At 41.1% G+C, this 23961-nt stretch overlaps 3 protein-coding genes across 10 annotated transcripts in view; 1 reads left to right on the top strand and 2 right to left on the bottom strand.

The window, feature by feature from the left end:
- Positions 1-7059, bottom strand: part of FAM169B (Protein) — a 197700-nt gene extending 190641 nt beyond the window's left edge. The window contains exon 1 of one of the 7 annotated variants that reach the window (XR_004308540.2): positions 1892-2059. Coding sequence is in view for 4 of the 7 variants with exons in the window: in XM_032446909.2 (XP_032302800.2) it covers positions 1892-1985 (94 nt within the window). In the remaining 3 variants the exon portion in view is untranslated. The other 6 variants (XM_085515333.1, XM_085515338.1, XM_032446908.2 and 3 more) reach the window with 6 other exon arrangements.
- PGPEP1L (pyroglutamyl-peptidase I like) lies at positions 1524-17320 on the top strand. Its single transcript, XM_032446910.2, has 5 exons — positions 1524-1750; positions 3359-3411; positions 7127-7243; positions 7743-7972; positions 8918-17320. The coding sequence occupies exons 1-5, from the start codon at positions 1663-1665 to the stop codon at positions 9084-9086; spliced, it is 657 nt and encodes a 218-aa protein (XP_032302801.2). The 5' UTR covers positions 1524-1662; the 3' UTR covers positions 9087-17320.
- Positions 10771-23961, bottom strand: part of IGF1R (insulin like growth factor 1 receptor) — a 137870-nt gene continuing 124679 nt past the window's right edge. The window contains exon 21 of one of the 2 annotated variants that reach the window (XM_015873184.3): positions 10771-18654. In XM_015873184.3, coding sequence (XP_015728670.2) covers positions 18288-18654 — 367 coding nt within the window. In that variant the 3' untranslated portion in view covers positions 10771-18287. The remainder of the gene's footprint in view (positions 18655-23961) is intronic. The other variant, NM_001323201.1, reaches the window with a different exon arrangement.

Raw genomic sequence — 23961 nt, 5'->3', positions numbered from 1 at the left:
CTGGAACAGAGAATAAATCCCCTAGTATTTCATAGCACTGCCCTCCATATTGATCTGTAAAGCTACTATAATGTCCTAAACAAAAAAGTTCATCATTTCTTATTCAGAAAACTGATTTAAGCAACAGTAAGTCTTAACTTTTGCTTTCTTCCTTGCACATGCATTGCTCATTAGGCCTTCCTAAGGAAGGCAGGCTTCACTTTTTGGTTGGCTGGTTTTTGTTTTGCTATTTTATTATTATTATTATTAAATGATATATTTTCTTTTAAAGCACAGATCTGAAATAACTACGAACTGACCCATATGTCATTGTGCTGTTTGGTATCACAGGCTAAGTTTTACAGAGTAAGTGGTTACACTGAAAAAATAATTGGTAAGGATCTTGATTGACCAAGGAAAAGAAAGACAGTGGAAATGGTAAATTTTGCCTTATTTAAAGCTGCATATTTGCTTTATTAGCTGCTCCTTCAGTCTCCATGACTAGTAAAAGTCAGTTCTGCAAGTTTGTTAGCCAGGGAGAGACATGGGTGGTAGAATCAGTGTCTGCTTATCTAAAAGAATCCACAAATTACTCTCTCTGTTTAGGACAGAAACAGCTCATAGCTCCAAACCTTGCTCAGCCACCAGCCAATCCAGGAGAGCTCTTCAGGGATTTTCTCTCTTATGATCTCATAATTACCATCTCTCTTGAGAATAAATAGCAACTTTCTATTCTTAGTTTATTTCTCCTCTCTCTCACACACACATGCACATACTTCCTACTCGAAACAAGACTCAGCAAAACCCTCTGCCCACATAGTTCTAATTCCCAGGAGGACTTTCATACGCTTTTGTTTTGGGCAGTGACAATGTGCATATGTTTTAATCTCAGGCCCCCTATTGGTTCTTGCACTTCAGTTTAATGAAGACAGACCAGCTATTAAACTCACCAGTTTTGACAAGTTAAAACCCTGCCTCAAGATTCCCTTTGACATTTTAATTTGGACTGAAGTTTTGTAATGCGTCGTCCATTCAATTGTACCAAGTAAATATTTTGCTTTAGCAAATAGATATTTTCCTGTTAATGTTTATTTTTGAAGTGTAAGGAGCTTGGAGAGTTTAATAAATAATGTGTGATAAAGCTGACGATAAGTAAATTAGATAAGTGTTGTGAGGAAGAACAGGAAAGGTACCTCTATGTATTTATAGATAGTAAGAAGAACCCTAATATTGATTAAGAGTGGAAATGGACAGGGACGTGTTTTTAGCTCTGTTAGTTCTTTATGATTGAAGTGAATTGCAACAGTGGTAAAAATACAATATCCACACACATATGCTAAAAGTGACTCAATTAGATTTGCTTACTTGTATATAAACAGTTTTCTGATGCAAAATATTGCTGGCTATTTTATTGCTGGACATTTTGCAATAAAGCCTTTTCTGTTCTTCCCAAAACACGGTTGTTACATGAATGAGGGAACCTTCTGCCATTAACACAGAGGTGTAACAATTTGTTTTGGAAGTTACGTGGGACAGAAACAATTCCTCTCCTCTCACGTAAATCCCAGCCCTTCTCAGCTTTATGAAAATGTTTTCTTCATCCAATAGAAATCCACATGCTTCAGAATGGTCTGAATCAAAAAATAGATGCCCCAGATGAGGAAGTTTGCCACAGATGCATGAATGCTGATACTGCTGTTTGGAACTGGAAGTCAACGAGATTTCACCTATTGGAGCATGGATTCAAACTCCAGCACTGTGGTTGTAACTGGTAAGATTTGTATTTTTTATTTCCTTCTTTTCACTAGAGCTGGTATGCACACATGCTTCATCTCTGTCATAAACAGTTCCCTGGAGGGAATAACAGTAGCAAACAGTCCATACTTACAATTCCAAATGGAAAATAACTTACTGCTGTGCCTTCTTAAGGTACATGTCAGCGGAAACAAACTGCAGCATGCCCTCCTTACTGCCATCCAGTTTGGTTTGTTGTTCATTCTCTCCATGTTTTAATCTTTGTTGACATTCTCTCTGATCCAAACCACATAGCTCAAGGCAGTGCATGCTAGTATTAGAGAAAGCTTACCCAAAAGGAGCTCTGAAGCAGCAAAACCAGGTTGCATCACGATGTCACATAGTCAGTGTCCAGAATTAGAACAGCACATGGCAGGTTTCAGAGTCTCAGTGTCATGGAAAGGTAAGAGAAATTTAAACAGTAGATGCTGCCTCAGCCCTGCTAAACTAGACCATTGATTTTAAATATATCAAAAGAACATGTGTGAATGTGCAGCATAAGGGACAGAATTTGTTCTTTTTCTTGCTGGCTGTAGCTGCTGATGAATTACAGTGAATTACAGCCACCAGCTAGAGACTTCTGAGCTTCAAAAGGTTAAAGTTCCCAAGGAACGCTGCTACTCGCTACTCCTCTCATTGCTACTGGCTCATCTAAAGGCAGTCATTACACATATCTTGACATGTGAGTTGCAGGATAATTTTCCACTGTAGGTCAACTGAGGACATAGGTTGAAGCTACATCAAAGAGATTTGCATCTTGCTGTTTTCAATTAAACACTTTTTTTTTTTTTTTTTAATAGCTCCAAGATGGGCAGAACTAGTTTGGCTTGCTCCAAAAACCTGCAGTTGAAATGATTGGGAGTGCGGGAGAGAGCAAGAGGTATTTGCTAACCTCTTAAAAGGCTGACAACCTGGTTCTCTCCTATGATATTTATAGCACATACCCTTGATGGGCACACTTCTTAGCACCTTGTTAGGTTTTTTCCTCCCCTTACATCGCCATTTAGGCACAGAAATATACTTGTTCAAATACTTTTAGTCCAGTGTGTCCCATTAGACACACAGGTGCATCTTCAAGCTATTACAGAGATTATCACAGCATGCCTCTGTCACATTCTCACCTGCTCATAATATAAACGTGCTGGCAGTAAGCCCAGTTTATTATATAGTGCCTAATAATATTCAACCCGTTAGCTCTTGAAGTTTCTTCAGGAATTTCAGTACTGTATAACTCTCCTACATTTATTTTGTTGCATAGAACAATTTATCCCAAGCAGTGGATTCTTACAGCCACAGCTGTTGATTTAATTTAATAGTAATTTTGGCTCCGGAACATTTAGCAGCTTCAGTTAAGTTTACCTCATAAGGTTTGTAGGATTAGCTATTGTGTCAGCACATCTGAAAAAAATTAAATGCTATTCCCTTAAATGTTACAGAGGCTAAATTTTATATATATGTATATATCTATAAATCATCCTCCATAACAAAAAATACTGAAGTACAAATGTGTGGTTACATACCTGTTTTCAGCTAATCTAAACTTGCAGTGCAAGGATAAGTTAAAAGCACCTTCTTTCCTTTTCAGGTTTTGGCCCCTTTAGACAATACTTGGTTAATTCTAGCTGGGAAGCAGTGAAGGTAAGCTTGAAAAAAAGACAGGGAGGGAGGTGTTTTATTTTGTGGAGATCCAAATACAGCCTCATTCTGGGCTTTCTATTCCTTCCAAGACAGTTATTTCTCTCACTAAACAGAATTGTGCCGTTTGGAACAGACACAGAGGGAAGAGAATAACGAGGAAGTGAACGTGATTGGCAAGATTTTATTCAAAACACTTTTTTTTAAAGTTCAACAGACATGTTTTCCTTGCCTGTAGTTCCTGCGTGTGCCACAAGTTATGCCTGCCTCCTGTAATCAGACTGTGGTTCATTTCAGTGTGTCTATGTGTGGTGATTTCCTTCTTACACAAATGTAGCCTATGAAGTTATTACTGCCTACTTCAGGAACACAAAATGAAAGCAGGTCTATTCTAGGTATGTTTTCACATCTTAGCTTTGCTTTCTAGTTTCAAAAGACAGCAAAGTCTACAGTTAACACTGAAGACAAGACAATTCCGATTTCTCCTCACTGCAGATACCTGGACTCTTATCAGTAGCTGCAGCATGTCTAAGGGCTTTTACAGACATTGTCACATGGCCCAACATCATTGTGTAGCACTAGAAAGACAGTTTCTCTTTTGGAAACCTGTCTCACTAAGTTCTTCGTGGTTCTCACAACTGCACTCACCTGAAATACCCTCCTGATATATGCATGAAAGCTCCACCAGCACCTCTTAACTCTTGAAGTGCAGAACATTCTCTCTAGAGGAAAACAACACTAAGAGTTAACTCCACGTTTGCAGACAGGTCACATAGAGTTATTACGATGTGTTCTTCAGAACCATGTGGGACCCTCCGAATCTCAGATCTCCTGAATCATTTGTTCTATATTGCAGACCAATGGTCCCACCAAATATCCCTTGATCCAACTCCATTTCTGTATTTCCTCCAGAAACCTATGTCTGGCACTTGGCAGCTAAATAACCTATCAGAGCAACCTACCATCAAGGTCGAATTCTCCAGTTAATAGGGCACAAGTGTAAGTTGAGTGACAGCATTCATAGCAATTAAACTGTTAGTGCAAAGAACAGGTCACATTTCCAACTGCTTCTGGGAACTATGTTTGATATCAGGAGACGAGGATCAGATCTCTTGTCGCAGTTTTTCATTCTGCTGCTGACCATGTGGTCTTTGGAAATTTGTCATTCAATCTCTCTGTCTCTCCCCCTCTCTGCTTTAGTTTCATCATCTGTGAAACTAAGACGCTTGCTATTTAGTTCCTTCATTTGTGTTCTGGAACTTTCTAACATCCCTAACACTTTAAAGAGATACCTGCAGGATTAGAAGAAAAAAAGACTTGTTTTTGTTTCTGCATCAACCTCTTTCTGAATGAGGTTCACTGAATTAACGCGTGCAATCTATTTCCCTACCCGCCCTGACTTCCTGGCACCCAAAACTGTGAAAACTCAAAGAAGATCTGTGAAACATTCTGGAGTTTTCTGGAAGTTTAGGTTGTTTGTCACACCCAGTGTAACACAACCACTGCTTCTGACCTCAACTGCTCCATGCAAATCATTTCTCTTTGGAGAGGGCTACGTATGGGCACAAACCAGAACTCCAGTGACCTGCGGTTATGATCACAACTCACCAACAACTCCAGGTTGTCAACTGATAACACTGGGTTCTATTTTCCTTTTAGAGAGACTTTCCAACAACAACAACTTTGTTTTCTTTTGAACCACTTTGCCCACAGAAAAAAGGTTTTCCAAAGCTTTTATAGTCTCTCAATGTTTCATTGGCTGTTTGGCTGTTTCAGCTACAGCAGACAGGCTGTTGACTGAATTAACCCACCGATGCGAGATTCAGCATTCCTTCTCACCTTCAGATTCTCACATTAAATGTAAAAAACATTTTGGTTACAGCTGAGACAAGGAACAACCTTTTGTTTTTTGTTGTTCTGTCTGCTCAGCATCTGGTGTGGTGGGGTCTAAGTCCATGGTTAAGATTCCTAAACAACAAAATAATACACATTATTGACAACATGCTACAATTACTTAGGTCAGAAGCATCATCCTTTGACACAAATTCCCAACCCTGGGCTACTGGCCAGCTTCTGATTTTGTCCTGCACAAGAAGTATTTCAGCATTTTCCTATGACAGTGAGTGACAGAAGAACCTCAATCCAGACACCACAAGAAAAGAATAGCTTACAATAGCTTGTAACAACTTACTTTGGGTCTTGTGATTCTAAACTAAAGTTGTGGATAGTCAAGTACTTTAAGTCCTATAGTTAAAAAGGAAGAATCTCATTAAATGTTAAAATTAAAAATGTTTGAGAAAATGAAATGCTAATTGTGAACCAGCTGGGGTTTTCTTTTTTGGATGCTAAGGCACAGTACAGCATTCTTAAGCAAGATGATGCAATGGCCTCTCAAAGACTGTCAGCGCCCAGAGGGAAAAAAAGGCTGGCAGTGTTCTCTAAATGTGTTTACTTCCCTGCAGGCATTGTTTCCTTGCTTGTGTCAAATAGTTTATTGAGCACAGCTAATCAATGTTTCCGCTGACAAGAAAATTGGAACAGTTTATATAGGAAGCCAGTGTTGAAGGGCAAATTTCCCAGTTAACTCAGCCCCATCCACGCAAATATCCTTAGTAAGAAAGGAAAGCTTAAGGAAACAATGGCATTGAAAAAGTTACAAGTTTCTGGGTCTATTACTGCTGCTCACACTTCTTGCCCATGCCTTCCATAGAAACTCAGAAAATTCGTACTCTTCTTTTGTGGTGGTCTACTAAGATGTAACAGGGATTTTCAACCACCATTTTGCTTTAGTGGGACAAAGCTTTCTGACTCAGTTGTATACTTTCTGTACCCTACCACTGCAGTACTTAACTTCTCTGTAAAGGCTTATGGCTTCTTCATCAGCTCTGTTACACTGACAAAATGATTTCAAGGCATTATCACCACAAGATTGTGGTTATTCATCGTTGACTCTTACCCAGACCATCTTCCAAACATCTACCCAACATGCTGTTTTAAAGGATGCCTTTTTTTCCCTCTTTTACCTCAATGCTGGGTATAATTTTTGTTTCCCTTGGGAAAAAGCTCCATGCTGAACTTCAACTCAATAACAAAGAAGGAACATCCCAATAAATAACACTTCCTTCTTTCATCAGGGGAACATATTTCAGATTAAAAATAATTAATCCCTACCCCAACATGCTTCTTCTTATGCTGCCAGTCACTTCGAGCAGAGGTTACCAGAAACAGGTTCAAGACAGCAGGTGAAACGTGACACAAGTGACATCTAATGAGAATTCTCTCTCATTTGTGTCTCTCCAGAAGCACAAGTTTTTCCACTTTGTCTTTCAGACGAACAACTTACCTATAGCAAAGCCTATTAGACGTGGATCTTTTCTGAGTAATTCTGTATTTTGTGGTTCCCCATGGGCCATTTCAAACCAGGACTGCACAAACCACACACTGGAGGCTGTGCATCCCTTTGGAAAATATGACCATGGCTCAACACAGATGTGACATTAAGAATTCTTTAGCACAGATGACTTTCCTTCAATAAAAACGGAGAGCTGTCATGAGACAACTGGGTCCCTCTGTAGACCAAGGAACAATAGGGCTAAGCAGTGTTACATTGCTCTTATGTATCTTTGCAGTTGAATCAGACTGATTTCTACATCATACTGAGAAATCCATTGCTCTTAAACATCCATCACAGTTGTCAGGTTGTTTTTTGTATCTACAGGAGCTGTCCAAGAGAGGCCTTGGAAAGAACATAGATCTTCGTATCATGCAACTACCAGTGGTTTACCAAAAAGTAAAGGAACAAATCTTCAGGATATGGACAACTCTTCATCCAATAGTAAGTAGTAATAAAGCTGGGTAGTTTTCATTTTTAAATAATATTAGTTTCAGCAGATCTTTAAAAAGATCTTCAAAAGATTACTGCACGATGTGTATCAGGCAGCTCTGGATACTGACTGTTAAAATGGTGATGAAGGTTCCAAACAACTTTGGAGCACACATTAATTAGCATGCCACTTTAATCCTGTGCCATTTAAACAGCATAACTGCGTGCAGAACAAAGAAAAATGCATCTATCATAAATTGTAGAATGGAGGAAAAAAATCAGCTTTGAAGTCTGGAGTTGACTAGACACAGCAACAACAAAAAAGCCAAAAAACACTATTTTGTTCTCATTTATAATCTCTTATCAAGTTATCTTGAGGTATGAGCTACAGCAAGACTTCCCACCTTGAAGACAGTATTTCACATAACGCTTGGCACTATTGCATTACATGTTTTCAAAAAACAGGTCTCATTTTTAATTTCCTGTTATTCACTCTGGTGGGAAAAAACAGCTTACTGTTCACGTTGGGCTGGCTTCATCTGCCAAAGCAATCATCATCCTTGAGCAGTGTGGGAAGAACAAAGGCTATGAAGAGATGGATGCTTGTGGTTTTCACCCAGAAGGTGGTTGTTGCATGCTAGATGGTCCGGAAAAGATTGAATCAACAATTAACATGAAGACTATCTGGAAAAATATTTCAGTGGATGGAATTGATGTCATCTTTTCCAGAGATGCGGGAAGGTAAACATTGCATATCGAGGTCTCAAAGTAAAAGCAGAACTAATTCAGCCAGCTCGTTTAACCTTGAAGAGTCTCTGCAATGTCTTCTCCTCTAGCCAAAATCACTTTGAAGTAAAGACTTCCAAGTGACACAAGTATAAAATGAGGATAAATTTAAATTTTATGTAGAGAAGCCTTCATGAAAAACAAGAGTCAGTATTCAGTTTTCCATGGGTTGCAGAAGAAACAAGTTTCAACATAGCACACTGTGATTAGCAACCCCGGTAAACCTGTGCTATTAAGAGTCTAACAGCAGTACTGACTAGTAGGAGATTCCAATCTATTTTTCCCAACTGGGAGAGATATAAAATGTAAATACACACGCTGAAGAACAGAGCAATTATAGGTACCTTTAGAACAGTATCTGTGATCTCACTGTATGATTCAGAATTTCTTCAGTTAAAAGGAAAACAAAACAAAGTGTTAGTTGGTTGCTTTTTTTTTATACATAGCTGATCTTGTCACATGCTTTCAGGATATGGATCTGCAAGCTAAAAGGTGATAAACAACAGAAAAAAAGAGGCTAGTGGTGAACCTCTATATCACCTACACAAACAAACATTACTATGTGCTGTAATGTTATGGTTACAGTTCCAGGGGGCTGCATTACCTTTCTTGTCTGACTTAAGCTTACAGAAACTTAGAAAAGAAAGCATGTCTTATGATTTATTTATTATTGTTTGAGTTGTTTCTGAGTGAGTGTCTGAGAAACTAAGAATCAGATGTGGAACAACTGCTTCTCAGACTAGTTTTATTCCAGCATTTCCTTTACTCAGTACGCAAATATGTTTGTAATATTTTTGTAAAACAGATCTGCTTTGGCTTCTTAATGAATATTTTAATTTAATCAAAGTTCTCTGTTCCTTAATTCAGGTTGCTATTTATGTTTTGTTCATTGTATTTCAGGTACCTCTGTGATTACACCTATTACACCTCCCTGTATTATGGTAGTGGAAGAGCAGCTTTCATCCATGTGCCTCCATTATCAAAGTCAGTAACAGCAGACTCTCTAGGAAAAGCATTACAGACAATCATCTTAGAAATGTTAGAACAGTGTGGGGTACAGAGAGAGTAAGGTGGGACGTAAGAAAAAGGGAGCGTTCTTAAAATGGAATTTCATTTCTCTTAAAAGTAGCAAATCTAGTGATTAAAGCCCTTCAAGGTTTTACTCCAAGTTATTTTCAGGGAAATCTCCTTATAAAAACCAAACAACTGTTTCAATCTCAAGGGTGGCAGTTTGTAACACTAAGATTGCTTTGTTTTAGGAAAACACAAGAAATAGGACTTAAAAACAGTTACATATTTTCTAAAATCATTTGAAGGCAGGTTTTAAAAAATCTAATTTAAAAAAAAAAAAAAAAAAAAAAAAAAAGCAGAATAAATGTCAAAAGACATAACTACAGATTTGTTGCACTGAGATCCATTCTTACATCCATGAGGGCATTCAGCATCAATACCACAAAGTTCCGAAGTCCCTGTTCAAGTGCAGTGACACAGGTTCATCTGATGCAAGGTGCCCATATTTAAACTTTAAATAGGAGGGAAAAATAAAACACAGGTAGAGATCCTGTTACATGGAGAATTTTTTCAGCTTCTCTATCTCTTTGAGAGCAGCTGTACGTGCTGGCTTTAACATACAGACTACAGATCTGGGGTGACTTAAAAAGCTGGAACCTGGTGGACCTTGTAATGCTATTTGAGTTTCAGCTGCCTGAAAACACCATTTCCCCCGAATTCTCAGCATATGCCCCAAAGGAAAACACTGCTGTCCTGCCACAAAGCACAACACAAAGATAACAGTCTTTCAGTACAATGGGTCACGCTATTCAGGGATTTATACATCAAAATCAACAAGCTAACTTGTCCCAGGAAAGGCAATCAGTGAAGCACTGTGCAGTGGAATGTTATGGCACATTATCTTTCTTACAAAACAGGAACCAAATGAGATCCCAAGTTGTAAAGCTTGGGACCAGACAGTGACGGATCACTTCTGAGCTTCTCCCCTGCCAAGCCAGGCTCCTCGGTGTCTCAGATATGTCTGAGACAGAAGCACTGCTCTATTAAGGCTGGGCAAGACATAGGTTTACAGCGTGTTCTCTTTAGCACACAGGGAATGTCAGTGCACAGTTTTGCTCGTACCACGACAATTATGACATAAAACTAGCACGTATTTTTCAAAAACCATCACCAGAACAGAACAGCAGCATCTTCATGTGGACACCTGGGATCTTTCTAAGGGAAACAGAAGCTCATCCCTCTAGCGCTGTGTCAGTAAAAAGGACAAGAGACAAGGATAATCTGATGGCACGGACACCTGAACAAGCTCTGGGCCACCACTGCACCTCAGCCGAGGCTTTGATGACAAGACTCATAGAAACTAAATGCCAAATAATGTTTTGCTAGTTTGCTTGTTGCTATTTTTCTAACAAACTTAGCAAAAAACTGACAACTTTGTGCTGGATGGTTGAATGCCCCATGTATGCATTGCTGTAACAGAAAATGAAAGGATTTCCTTCAAATAAATAAATAAAAATGCTTTCCTTATTGGAATGAATCAAGTCCCACTGAAAAATGGTCCAAAGGTTATTGTCATTGGATTACAGTGCTTTTGATTTCAACACAGCATAACGGCAGTACTGACCTCTATGAAGATCGTTTTCAGAGTTGCTCAACTAATCGCAGCCAAAAGTGCAGAAGAAAATTGAATCTTCTAAGCCGCACTTGCTTTGCAACGAAGAACAAATTCCAAAAGAGACAAATGCATACAGAATTCTTTTATTTAACTTAAATCAGGTAGTACTGAAACTACTAGAAAAAAGCAGAGTAAGAGAAACTAATGGAGCCTTAGCTTCAGCCATTCAAAATAGACAAAGTTTCTTCTTTTCATAATGTAAAGAATCCCGAGTATATCGCAATAACAGGAATAAATTCTTACAACAGAATATACAAAAACATTTTGAATTTTTTTTGTTTTTTTTTTTTTTAATCTACTGATTCATTTTAATATAAACACAGGAATTTCTTTAGGAATAATTTATACACAGCAAGTCTTTTTTATGTAATAAATTGGCCATGTTATTGTTTAATTTTCTCTTTAAAAAAATCTAAACAAGAAAACTCGGAAAAATGTCGTATTTGCAACTGCATCCATTCCTTAGCACTTTCTAGTTTTGTTTTTGTCCCAGAGGTAGACAAACTCTGGCCAATCCTTTCATCTCAAACCTCACTGGTTTAGAAAACAGAAGAGCTGGTCTTTAAATAGCATCTAAATCATCGTTACGCTTCAGAAATGCAGTCAGTCAAACTTCAGGGGGAAACAGGGATCTTCAGCATTCTTAAATAATAATAAATAGGGACCTCGCTTTGCTTCTTTCAACAAAGCTTCGAATGGTACTCAGCATCTTTAGAGGCTGCATACAAACTTTTAAAGTGATAAGAAATACGCAAATAGTTCTTCAATAGTAATTACAAGAACTGCCTTCCCGCTTTCTCTTATGCAGTCATTTCCTTCAAACCACCTGGCACTCATAAAACAGGTACTGAACAGCACGAGTGAGACTGTGTAGCAGCAAAACCCATTCTGTTTTCCCAACCAGTGAGGTTCTTGTAATCCATTAAGTTAACTGCACTAGACAGTAAAGTGAAATGACCAGTTAAGATGATCCCACCCCAACCAGAGGGCTCTGGAAGACCAGGATACTGAAGATACAGAACATTTCCCCAACTTCTTTACTCATTCGCTTGATACTGGGACACAAAGCTTGGGCAGGTAGTGGGAGAGGGATGAGCCTTGAACTGGACAAGTTAGCAATCCTTTTTTGGCATATTGTAAAGCTAGCTAGTAAACTGGTACCATCAAAGGAAATGGATCTCATACAGACACACGCACACACAGACAGAAAAAGTGCCCTTAAATTATATTTTAGGCATTAATAAACTACAAACATTTTATAAAATTATTCTATGCACTTACAAAATGCAATGAAACGTTTAATTAGTTCTTGTAAACCAGATCTTCGTCAACTGACTACCCGTAATCTACTGGACTTTAAAGCCCTATTGAAAATGCTAATGGATTACTAATCAACGTAACGCGTACAAAAAAGATGGACATGCACACATACGCACGCACACAACCTGGTGATAACCCAGTACTTGCAAGACAAACCAACTGCAGGTTGAGACTGACTCATACAGACCAATGTCACAACCACTGAACTCCTGTTACGAATTTATCACTTCAGCTGGAAAGTCAGGCTTATTTATAAGTACCGATGATCAGAATGGTGATACCTGAGCTCTGCTACTGCCCCACGCACACCAAGCTCAGGAAATAACTTCAAACTTCTGCCAAGCCCTGTGTCTTCGTAAATATCCATTTCCAAATCCTTTGTTTCCAGATGTCCCCATATAAACACTTCTCCGTTCTGATTTACCTGGCTGCGCTCCCTAACAGAGGCTGCTCATTGCCTCTGAGCAGCCAGTTTTCTGAACTGAGGCAACCTTTGAAGCCCTCCTGCCTATTTACAGTTCTGTATCTTCAGCACCTCTGGCCACAACTGTTTTTTTTCTACATACCATACTTAAACTCTCGTCTGCACAACTACTCATGGGTTAAGTTGCAATATCTGGCTTTTATCACTGGTTAGTAAGGAGTGGACCCTTTGCACCTTCCTCTGCTGTTGTTTAGCCCAGTGATTAAATACACTGTTGACAAACAAAATAAGAACAACAGGAAACAAGTGTTACTTGTACTAGTGGAATGAATAGGGTTTAAATATATATATATATATATCTATATTATAGATATACATATGCAGATATCTATGTCTATATAGATATATATTTATGGAGTTACACCAACAACGGGAGCGTTGTTCACTTCGATTGCATGGAACAACCCTCGGCAGTTCCCAGAGGACCTGACAGCAATTCTGTCTGGTGACCAGTCGGTCCTGGGCAAACTGGGCTTCACTTGTTTTTAAAGACCAACAGGAGCATCAGTGCGAACATGTCTAGAATCATACATCACTTAGAACCAGCTTTAAAGAACAGAGGCATCACGCTGAGAAAGACCTGGAGACCTGGTGAACACAGGTTGGCCTCCAACTTCCAATCATGCTTGGCTTCTGTGTCCAACTCATCGCAACCTCAAAAGCGCTTCTTAGTACCAAGCAGCTGACGCTTCTGTGCTTACACAGGAGCCACCTTCCTTTGCAACCAAACCACCTTCTGTGTCACTGAGAAGCTTTTAGATGCGAGTCAGGTGAGAACAATGGCCCAAGTGCTGAAATCAAAGCCTGCCCCTACAGTGATGCCAGTTTGTTATTCTACTGCATCGAAACAGCTTGGTAATGTTTGTCAAAACGCTGGGCTTTGGGGCCAGGTGGGCTTTTGTTTTTCATTTATAAGCAAATTGGATTCCTCGAACTTTATTCAAACACAGTCAAAGTTCTGAATAAATTTACCATACCAGACAAGCCAGTGGTCTCAGGAAAGAACAACATTACAAACCATATTATGACTCTATCAAGCCAACATTAATTCTCAGTTGTTCACATGCATAAACAACTTGATTTACTGTCCAAGGGAAGTCTGCATGAAAAGCCCGTGTGAATAAAGCTATTCAGAATGCACAAAACACAACAACAACAAAATAAAAGCGCTATGGAAACAAAACAGAACAAAAAAGTAATTAAGCCTGAATTGCAAACACAGAACACAATGGTATCATGAAGGTGGTTTGGTCCAGGAGAGCTGACTGTCATCACACATGCGTACTTTACTTTTAGTCCCATGACTGTATTCTACTGAAGTGCTTTTTGAAATGCCTATCACGATGGGTGCTACGTCATTAGTGTTTTTTCCTAACGCATTTTTAAACCACCTACATCAAATTATAAGAACCAATAACTTGGACAGTTTTAACAAAACCCTCCTAGCCAGCTGAAAGATCTGAGGATCTCCAGTTGTGGTAATCAATATGTGCAAGTGAGGAGAACAGTCACTACTCCAAAAAGGTCACTGGAAGCTTCAAAGAAATGCAACGACAAAAAAGATGACATGGTAACAACGTTAAATTTGTTGCTTTTTCAGGGTTTGAGAGAAAGGATCCCTCCAAAGACAAGCCCCGCAGTACTTAACCACAGCACTGTATGTTCAAGAGGCCACATACAGCTCCAAGCACCGCATTATTCAGATACCACAACCAACACCTGCACGAACAGCTGCCTGAGCTGGAAAAAGAGAAACATTATACATCATGTTGATGGCAAGCCTGTGTTAGTCCTGTGTGCTTGTAAACCAGTTACACGCTGTCAGAGGGCAGTTAAAATTTGATGGCTGGTCCATCAGAATCCACAGTTATGAAGCATATAAATGGGGGATGAAAAGGGAGCTGACTTTTTTACTGGCACATCAGAAAAAAAATAATAATAACAAAAAAAATCAATTCTGTTAGTTTTGAAAACAAAAACAAAGCGATAAAATAAAATGAAATAAAATCAGTGCTCTCATTAAACAGAAGCAGCAAAGATCCAAAGCTGTAAACTCGACGTGGTATCATCACCAGGCAGCCCGCAACAGGTTTGTCATTGTTTTGGTCAAAAAAAGAAAGAGCAGCGCTGTGCTTGAGGAGCCAAACGGGTGCTGATTCAGCAAAATGCCTTTTTGGTGCTCGCGGCATCTGAGGAAAATTTGCCAGGAGTGACTGAGGCCAAACAGACTGCTCTTCTGATTCTAGCAATCCTTCTGAACCTTCCAACAACGTAAACAACTAATTTCTGTAGCAAATTTGATCGATACTCATGATTGAAAGTTCTCGTATCAGGTCAGCCCTGCACCCACCTAAGAAGCAGCAGCGCTGCCACTGACCTGAGCACTGCCACGACGGCCCGCTAAAAAGCCTTCGCGTTTCCTTAATGAACGGTCAGCTTAAAGTCAGGCAAACTCTCGCATTTTCCCCACAACAACAAATTGGAACTGAAAAGGCAAAACTCCTCGGAATTGAGGCAAATACTCTGAAGTGACCTTTTGTGATGAGCAGTGACTGTTCCCCTCCAGAACCTAGAGCATGTGGTTTATGGAGTGAGAGGTTACCAGTATCGACGGCATTTATTGGCTGCTGAGAAATGTGAGATGTATTTTTTTTTATATATATACACACATATAAAAAAATAAGAGTGAGGTAGATAAATGTTTGAAAAAAATCAAAAACTGTCCCCCTGTCATACTCAAAAACCCTTATCTCAGTATTTAGATTTATTATGGGGCATCTCTACAGTGATTTAAACTGATATCACAAAAATAAATAAAAAATCCTACATAGAATACCTTCTTAATTAAATTTTTTTGTCTTTTTCGTTTTTAAAAGGGAAAAATAACTACGGGACAGAGGCGAGAGAAGATAATGGGACCTAAACTACACAAGCAAAAAGCACTACAAACTTTTAAAAATCTCCAGTCAAAACTAGCAATCAGTATATTTTAATTCTTTGTTCTTACTCAAAGGTTTTAAACGTTTCCATCCCAGAACCACCTCTTCACTGCCATCAGTTGGTTGGATCAGTGCTAAACAAAGGCTTAGATGCTGTAACTAAGATGAGCAACTGCTACGACTCCTTGGTTGTAGGCTTTATGATGGCCCCCTCCTTCCCTTTTCGCCAAGGCTTCTGCAACCGAACAAACAAGCTCACTCATTTTCTTTTGTTCTGAGGTTTGGTCTATGACTTAAGCAACAGGCTTGGACTTGTCCAGGTTTCCATAGCTGCCAACGCTTAACTCTGTTTGCTAGCCGAGCCGCTGGCCCCAGCTACGTGCTTTCCACCCTACCCCATGGAAATGGCATGCTGTTGTGTGTTGGAAGGTGAGGGGGAGTTAATTCTGTAATCATGGGGTGCAAAATGCAGCCCATCGTGTCCTCCTGGAGGGCTTCCTCATTGGGAAGGCAAAGAGCTGGGGCTGGAGCCAGGTGTTCAATGGCCACCCAAAAAGTGCCTGGCACCGCCAGCCGCAATTCATACAGCTCTTCTTCAAGGGGTGGAAGAGTTCAAATAGTCGTTTTCAGAATCAGTGACCCAAACGCCTGGTGTCTGCCGTTGTACCCAACAAACAAAAAGAGCGTGTGTGTACGTGTGTGTCTGTGTGGGAGCGTGTGTGGGGATGGGTGGGTGCGTGTGTGCCACAACCAAAACAAGCGGGGAGGGAAGGAGGGGCGGGACCCTTGTACAACAATGAATATAAACACTGAACAAGAATGTACTAAATATTTAACCTTTTTTTTTTTTTTTTCTGTCCTGAGTTTGTATCATGCCTTGCACTGTAACAGACTCGCATGCTGTCTGGGCAGAGGTTCGTGGGAAGGAAGGAAAACTGGGTCTGACAAACACCACACCGCTGCTGGAGCGTTCGGTGTGGGGCGTCCCTTCTTTCTCCATGTCTTCCTCAAAAGCCCTGCGACCCACACAGCCAAGATGCTGTAAAACAACTAATGGAAAAAATAAAAATAATAAAATAAAATAAAATGAGGAGAAAATGCATTTATAAAAAGGCATTAAACAGTTCATGGCAAATCATATGAAAGGTATCGGTTACTGGGAAGGAAGAAGTAAGAGTTACACACTATAGTACAAAGCATAAGAAAACTTGTTGAAGTGGGAGGGAAGGGAAGGAGGGCAGACCTGAAGGTTTTCATAGATTAAATCCACAAAGATAAAGAACAAAAAAAATAGCAGCTTTTTTTTTTCTGTACAGACATATAGATGAGTATCTGAACCGTAAAAAAGTTATAAAAGTGACACAAAAGACAATGTGTATGCAAATGATCCATGGTCTAACATAGAACTGCAAGACCCTTCGAGAAGTCTCAATAATAAAGAGAAAAGGTCAACAAAGCGTTTTGTTTTATACACTTGAATCCGGTTACTGCCTTTTTTTTTTTTTTTTTCTTTTTTTTTTCCTCATCTTCTCCCAATTTTTGTGTTATTGGTGCTTTTTCCCTGCAGGCCTGCGGCACAAGGCAGGCTGCGATGGCGGAGATCTCTGCTGCTGCTTTTGTCACGGTTCTCACATTGCGTTTTTGGCGTGCGGTTGACTTTTCCTGTACCGAATGCACGTGTTGGTTTAGAGCTCACCACTGCCAGTTTTGTCCAGAATTCATCGGGATGGGCACGGGGCGAAGGGAGGGCTGGCTCTGTACTCCATCCCTTTTATCTTCTCCATCACAAGAAAAAAAATAATATATATATATATATTATAATATTATCACATTTTATCCAGTTTTGGAAAAAAAAAAAAAAAAAAAAAAAAGAACCTAAACAATTTGATTACTGTTATTTTGTTCAATCCCAGTGTATGATTGAATAGAACGTATTGGTCAGGATCTCCCTTCAGCAGAGGAGTCGATTGCTGTGCTCCTTCCACGCCTACCAGCAAACAAACAGACAGACAAACAAACAAACAGAGTTCTTTTTTCTTTTTTTTCCTTTTTTTTTTTTTTTTGGCAAAATTTGGCAGCGTTGAAAATGGGAACAGCCCCGGCCGAGTGCCGGCCCTCTGTTGTTCTTGTACGCGTTTCTAAAAAGTTTAAAGAGCAACATTAAAAATCCAGTCTTTTAATTTGTTTGTGTGTGGATTATTTTTTTTTTGGATTTTTTTTTTTTTTGTGATTTTTTTGTTTCTTTTGTGTTGGTTTTTTTCAGATTTTTTTTTTTCCTTTTTTTTTTTTCCTCCGTTTTTCTTTTCTTTTTTTTTTTTTCTTTTTCTTTTTCTTTTTTTTAAATAAAGACCTACAGTGTCAGGCAGGTGCCTGCAGGGAGCCACCTGGCCTGCGATATCTTTGATCTGATAAAAGTGCCGTACGGTTGAACCTGCACGCAGATATGTTTCCCATTATGAAGCAAAGACAGACAGAAAGAAGGAGAGGAGAGAGAGAGAGAGAGAGAGAGAGAGAGAGAGAGATCAAATCTCAAGTTTTCTGTTGCTATTAAGTGTTAACATCAGAGTTTTAAAAGGCCAACTGTGTGCCCCATGAATGGAGTCCTTTACCAAAACAAACATCTGCTTGCATATTGAAAAAAGAAAAAAAAATAACAAAAAAAAAACCAAAACGATAACTTGTTTACTGAAAAAAAGGGTTCTTCCCAAGTGCAGCTATGGCAGTTCTGAAGATCCACTGAGGTACAGTAGGGCTTTTGAATATATTGTTATTTTCTTTCTTTCTTCCCCCAATAGACGCGCTTGTCTGCGTTGTGTTTCTGTCAGACTCTGGGTCCAAGGATCAGCAGGCCGAAGACTGGGGCAGCGGTAAGGCCCTCTCGTTCTTGCGTCCCCCGTTCATGTGTGCGTACGGCTGTCTCTCCTCGAAGCTGGCCCGAAGGACCACCACACCTGGGCCGTTCTCGGCTTTGTGTCCTGAGTGCTTGTCAGTGGGTTGGAGGGTAGAGGAGGGATCTAAAGGAATGCTCTCCATGTTCTCAGTCTCCAGGTCAAGCTCCTCTGTGTCTGCAGGCTTGTTCTCTTCACTGTAATAGAAGGAGACCTCTTTGAACGCTGGATCCAGCTCGTCCTTAATGCTGCTGATGATTTCCAGGAAGGAGGGCCTCATCTTGGGGTTGTACTGCCAGCACATGCGCATCAGTTCAAACCTGGACGGGAAACACAGCAAATCCATTCACCGAGGTGTTTTACAAGCCCTGCCTGGAGTGCAACCGGCCGTGACTGAATCAGACTGAGCGTCTCACAAAGTCGCCCCACAAAGATGGGACACGAAGTGACAGAATTTTTACAGGCTGACATCCCTGTTACACACGCTGACCTGCTTTCCAACCGCTGATTGACTTCTACAGCTCCTACCTAAACCTTCTCAACCCTCTTCCGCACATGCCTGCTGATAAAGCAGTCCTGCAACACCTGACATCCAGCAGCATTCAGTACTCTTATTCCCATGTGGTACTTCCCTGGTTCTCCTCCAAAGCATCCTCTACTTACCCAACGTACAGTAGCACCTCTCAGAGCATCTTTTCAAATAAATCAGTTCTTACTTTACCAAAAGCATATTGAAAAACAAATAGAATAGGAAACACAAGCTTAAAAAAAAAAAAAAAAAAAAGCCCCTTTTTTTTTTCCTTGAAAGAAGAAAATTACGCTAACATTGCAATATCCAAAAGGCATCTGCAAATCTCAAAAACATTCTCTCATCCTCTATGCTAAAATTACATTGTTTTCATTTACGTCCAGGGAAGCATATTGCTTTATGGAGCCTGAGATCATCTGTTCAAGCACATCCACAAACAGACCTGTACAACGTCCCACGCTGGCAAAGCAAAAGCACCAAACAAAGCAGTAATACCTACATCTGCTTCTTCACTTGCACAGGCATTTCTCCTTTATAGATGGTTGAAAGTAAGTAAGCAATTCCATGCTACACTTCAGTTAGTCTGCACTGCCTTTGGCCCTCACAGCAGTTCACCAGGTCTCTGCATCAGTGTGTGGGTTTATTTGGGTTTTTTTCATTAAAAAAGACAGAGCCAAAAGAACAAAAGCACACTCTTTTTTGGATAGCCCCCAAGCCCACCCAAGCCCAAGCCACTTAAGGCCGTGCTTTCAGAAGGGTCCCTGCCCTGGAGTAAGCCTTGCAATATGACTGTCACTGTGCTGGAGCCCTGCTCCACGCCTGCTGCACCAATGCACAGCCCTGGTCTGAAACAGAACCAAAGCAAAGCAGTGCCTCCCACTCAGCTCTCTGCCGGGGAAATGTTGTTCCCAGCCGACTAGAACCAGCAAAAAGGGGGAAATCTGCTGTGTTTGGGATGCAAACACTGCTGAGAGCGCTTCAACCAAAACAAAAGTGATCTTAATTGAAGTACATTTGAATTCACAAATATTGCTGTGAGAGCTTGGCTGGCACAGCATAGTGCGAACAGAAGCCAACCACCTGAGCACGGCCCTGTGACACCCAAAAGAAGCTGGCAAAACCGGCTGTGCTGTGAGTGCCCCGCTCCTCAGCACCGTACGGTAACGGGCACGTAGACACACAAACACTGCTCCACTATTGCTTGTTTTCGAGTCTTTAAGAGACTTCCACAGCGAAAGTGAAGCCAAACTATAAAACCGTATTACACCCTCACCCACAGCCAAGGAGGAAAGCTTGAGACATAAATATATAAAATCCATTTCTGTTACTTCACTGCTGTTTCCTTTCCAGCTGACTGCTGCGTCCCTGAATAGCAGCCTCGGCTGGAGCCAAGAACACTGGATATTCACTGGCACTTCGCCCTGAGGCCTAAGGGCAATGCTAAGGAGATACCACAAGCAGTGGAGTAATGCATGTGACATCAGCACAAACAAGGACATGTGATGTTTCTTTTAATCCATTCCAGATTTAAAAAGCCTACAGAGTTCCCATAAAAGGATATTTCTTTTCTTTTTAACTCTGTGGGCTCTAAGACCTTGTTTACATTATCTTAAAAAAAACTTTCCAGCAGACAATGGAAGACTTAACAGGCTGCTAATACAACCCAAGTACTTTTATCCAGTGTGTTTCTGGCTGGTGGCATGAGCCTGAGGAAGCCGAAGGCATTAGCATGAGATGAGGGAATAACTGATGCCACTATAATGAGTCCTTTGCTCCAAGAACACTGGGAGTCACTTCTTGCACTGAGACATTAAAAAAACAAAAATGGAAAATTACTATAGAAGCTGCATTCCATTTGAGTGTGCACTTGTGCTTTGTATCAGATGTGATTTGACGGAGAAAACAGCAGTGAGCTCTGCCACCCCGCTGCGGCGGCTGCATGCTGGTGTCACCTCTGGAAAGCAGACCCTCACACCAAGTGAGCACCAGGAACAAAGGGAAAATCAGTACTACGTAAACAGTCTAGTCATCTACATGTGGGGGAAGCAATTCTTACTTCAAAAGCAGAGTGGAATTCCAGCCTACACAACTTTTAAAAGCCCCATGGGAACACACTGTCTGAGAGCTTCAGCTGTAATCTTCTTGCCACGCAGCCATCACCTGACAAACGCTGCCTAACAATGGGAGTACATAAAAACTTTACTTATTACACAGGAAGAGGAGAAAAACAGCAAAGCTTCTCCTGGCACCGTCTTATTGAACCATCTGTCTTACTGCATGGTTCTGTCTGTAAAATCATGCAAACTATGCCAAGAGGGTGTAGCATAAACAGAACTGAGTCTTGTTTCACCCTGTGCAAGAGTGAAAAGCCTGCAGAAATACCATCCTCTTTGTGCTCAGCCCCTTCACACCGATTTAACACTTCTCTGACCCACAAGACAAGTGTGCGATAAAATCCACCTTGCACAACCATCCAACACATCCATGCTGCAGAACAGAACCCCTCCAGCTCCTCCAGTGTCCTTGGTCTCTGATCCGCTGGGGAAACTGATGGCTCCCTGCTAGCAGGGGTTAGCAAAGCACAGCCACTAACAAGCATTACAGGCATTGCAGTCTTAGGAGAGATGGAACGGCCAAGACTGCTTGCACCACGTAGCATTCACACATGGGGCAACGAGAGGCCCTTACAAGAACTGCTGTGCTGTGGCTGGAGTGTGCAGGGCTGTGTCAACACTCACATAATCTGTAAGGTTAAAAATAGTCGGTTTGGTGTCAGTTGCAGAAGGATTCTTCTCTCTGTTCTCATCCATGCTTCCCCACAGCAGTACACCTACTCCACCTGTTCTGGATGTTTTTGTGTGTCAGTGTAATTCCCCCTCTCTTCAGAAAGGTAAATTTGTTTTCTACATTAGATACCATCCTCCCATTATTATATTTTAGTTGTTCACCTGTCAAAGCAATAAAAAATACCTCTGCAGTCACAAGGTATGCTCCTAGCTCCACTTCTGGTTTGCTGTTACAGTGCGCAGAGCAGTAGAAGCGTGTTGACTTTCCTGCAGCAGGCAGGCTTTGCTTTCTAGGCATCCTGAGTTAATACTGTGTGTTAATACTCAGTAACGCAGATCAGTCAGTATCTTGCACGGAGAAGGCACATTTACAACTCTGCTACAAGCACCTTTCCGTAGGCTTGATAATAATGTCCCACACTGGGGAGTGGGTAATCAAACAGCTGGAGGGAGAGAAACAACTCTGCCCCCAGGGCAGCTCCCAGCAGTAACAGTCAGCTGTGACTGCACCGGCTGCTGAGTGCTGCCCAGCACCTACATCCAACCTGAGGCCAATAGGATGGACAACGGGAAAAGCAGTGAAAGCATGCAAAAACCCCAGGCACTACAAACACATAAAATAGGTTCTTTGGATGCCCAGTACGTGGAGCAAAGGTAAAGATTACTTTAGGAGCTCCCTACTGCTACTCTCTTAGCAGCCTCGATGAATTTCAGCAGGCTCGAGAGTCTGTGCTAATATAAAGACCAAATAAGCTGAAAGGAAGCTACAACAAGTCGCAATGCGCTTCTAAGGCCAATGCATTCAATTTCTTTCAGCATCTGGGCAAACTTAGGATCTTTTTTTTCCCCACAATTCTACTGACAAAATAAGAGAGTCATCATTACACTGGATAACTGAATGTGCCTTAGTTCTGCTTCTTGTGCCAATGGAGAGAAGTTAAAATAAAAAAAGAAGGTATTTTCATTCTGCCCCCCTGCCATGTTTGCCTAAAGTTTTGATGGCCATTTACAGCCATCGGCTGTGAACAGCTTCATTTAAAACTGGCACAAAAATGGGTTTTGCTGGCTTACAGTAATGCAAAGATACGTTGGTTACCCTGAAAATGGACCTGGTGAAAGCAGGGCCCCGTGAGCACAGGACTAGTTTCAAGGATGGAGGAGAGCAGTGGATGGGCTGCAGCAGTGAGAGCTTTCCTTCCCCTGCCCATACCACACGTGCCCCAGGTTAGAGTGGAATTTCCAATGCTGAAACTCTTGCCAAGTTTCAGCATTAGAGCTCGTTTTTCCTCGCTGACTCGGGGAGCAGGGCAGCCCAACCCAGAGCCCCTCACAGCCTCGTTCTTCCCCATCCCTGCCTCCATTACACGGCGCTCCCCATGTGAAACAATCTCCGGTCGATCCGCCTGCCAGAAATTCTCCACAGCATCGTGGAAAGGAAAGAATGTGAAACTGAGGAATCACATGGCACTACACCTCCCCTTGCACATACACCCACCCCCCTCAAACAACAAAACAACGCTGCCTGTCATCTGAAACCAGAGCCAGCCGGCCAGCCAAAAAAGCTCTTTTCCTAAGAATCTCAAGCAGCTGAGGCCCTTAAGTGATTGTATCCCTTCTGCGGGCCTCCAACAAATTTCAATAACTGCAAGACGCAGCATTTCCTTCCCAAAAGCCAGTTTGGGAAGTATATCAAAGTAATAAAGTCCGAACAACTGAAACTGCTGTACACCAAAGCCAGCAGAAGTATTTCAGCAATGTAAAGCTGAAAACCAAAGCCTGCTGTGCTGCATGCTGCTCGGCTGTAAGGCTTTGTGCGGGTTCTACGGGTAGACAAAGGTTTTTCTGCATGCCTCTTTCTGTGCACACAGGGCAGAAAACTGTTGGCTGGGCAAACTTGTTTACCTAAACGCAATGAGCAGCGACCAAGATGGCAGATCCAAAGCTGCTTCAGACACAGGAACGAAGGATCCATTTACCTGTATGCTGAACTGCAAACTGGCATTCCAGAGAGTTTAAGCACAATACAGCTAAGCTCTTTTTTCTCCTAATCCCCAGCAGACTTACTTGAAGCAGAAGAGACAAGATACAGGTACAACATTTTCTGCTGCAGAAGATGACACTTATGAGCTGTTATTAAATGTAAATTTAGTTAGGAACACAGGGATTGGGTGTCGCTTCCTTATGAAAGAGCCCAGTGTGAGATTCTGCCCACAAGCAAAGGTGTTTGATGGTAACTCTAATTAATACAAAGCTGAAGATTGACAGAGACTGTTCAAACAGCATCTTGCATTGCAGTCACATCTTAACAGCCT

This window comes from Coturnix japonica, chromosome 14 (genome assembly GCF_054131305.1).
Source record: "Coturnix japonica strain WE chromosome 14, WE-NBRP24, whole genome shotgun sequence".
NCBI classification, from domain to species: Eukaryota; Metazoa; Chordata; class Aves; order Galliformes; family Phasianidae; genus Coturnix; species Coturnix japonica.
This window is presented reverse-complemented; position numbering and strand designations above follow the sequence as displayed.

Coding starts and splice junctions, on each gene's coding strand:
- PGPEP1L (XM_032446910.2), top strand. CDS start 1,663: ATGCTGATACTGCTGTTTGGAACTGGAAGTCAACGAGATTTCACCTAT. Junction 1,751..3,358: donor CAGCACTGTGGTTGTAACTG/GTAAGATTTGTA, acceptor TTTCCTTTTCAG/GTTTTGGCCCCTTTAGACAA. Junction 7,973..8,917: donor TTTTCCAGAGATGCGGGAAG/GTAAACATTGCA, acceptor ATTGTATTTCAG/GTACCTCTGTGATTACACCT.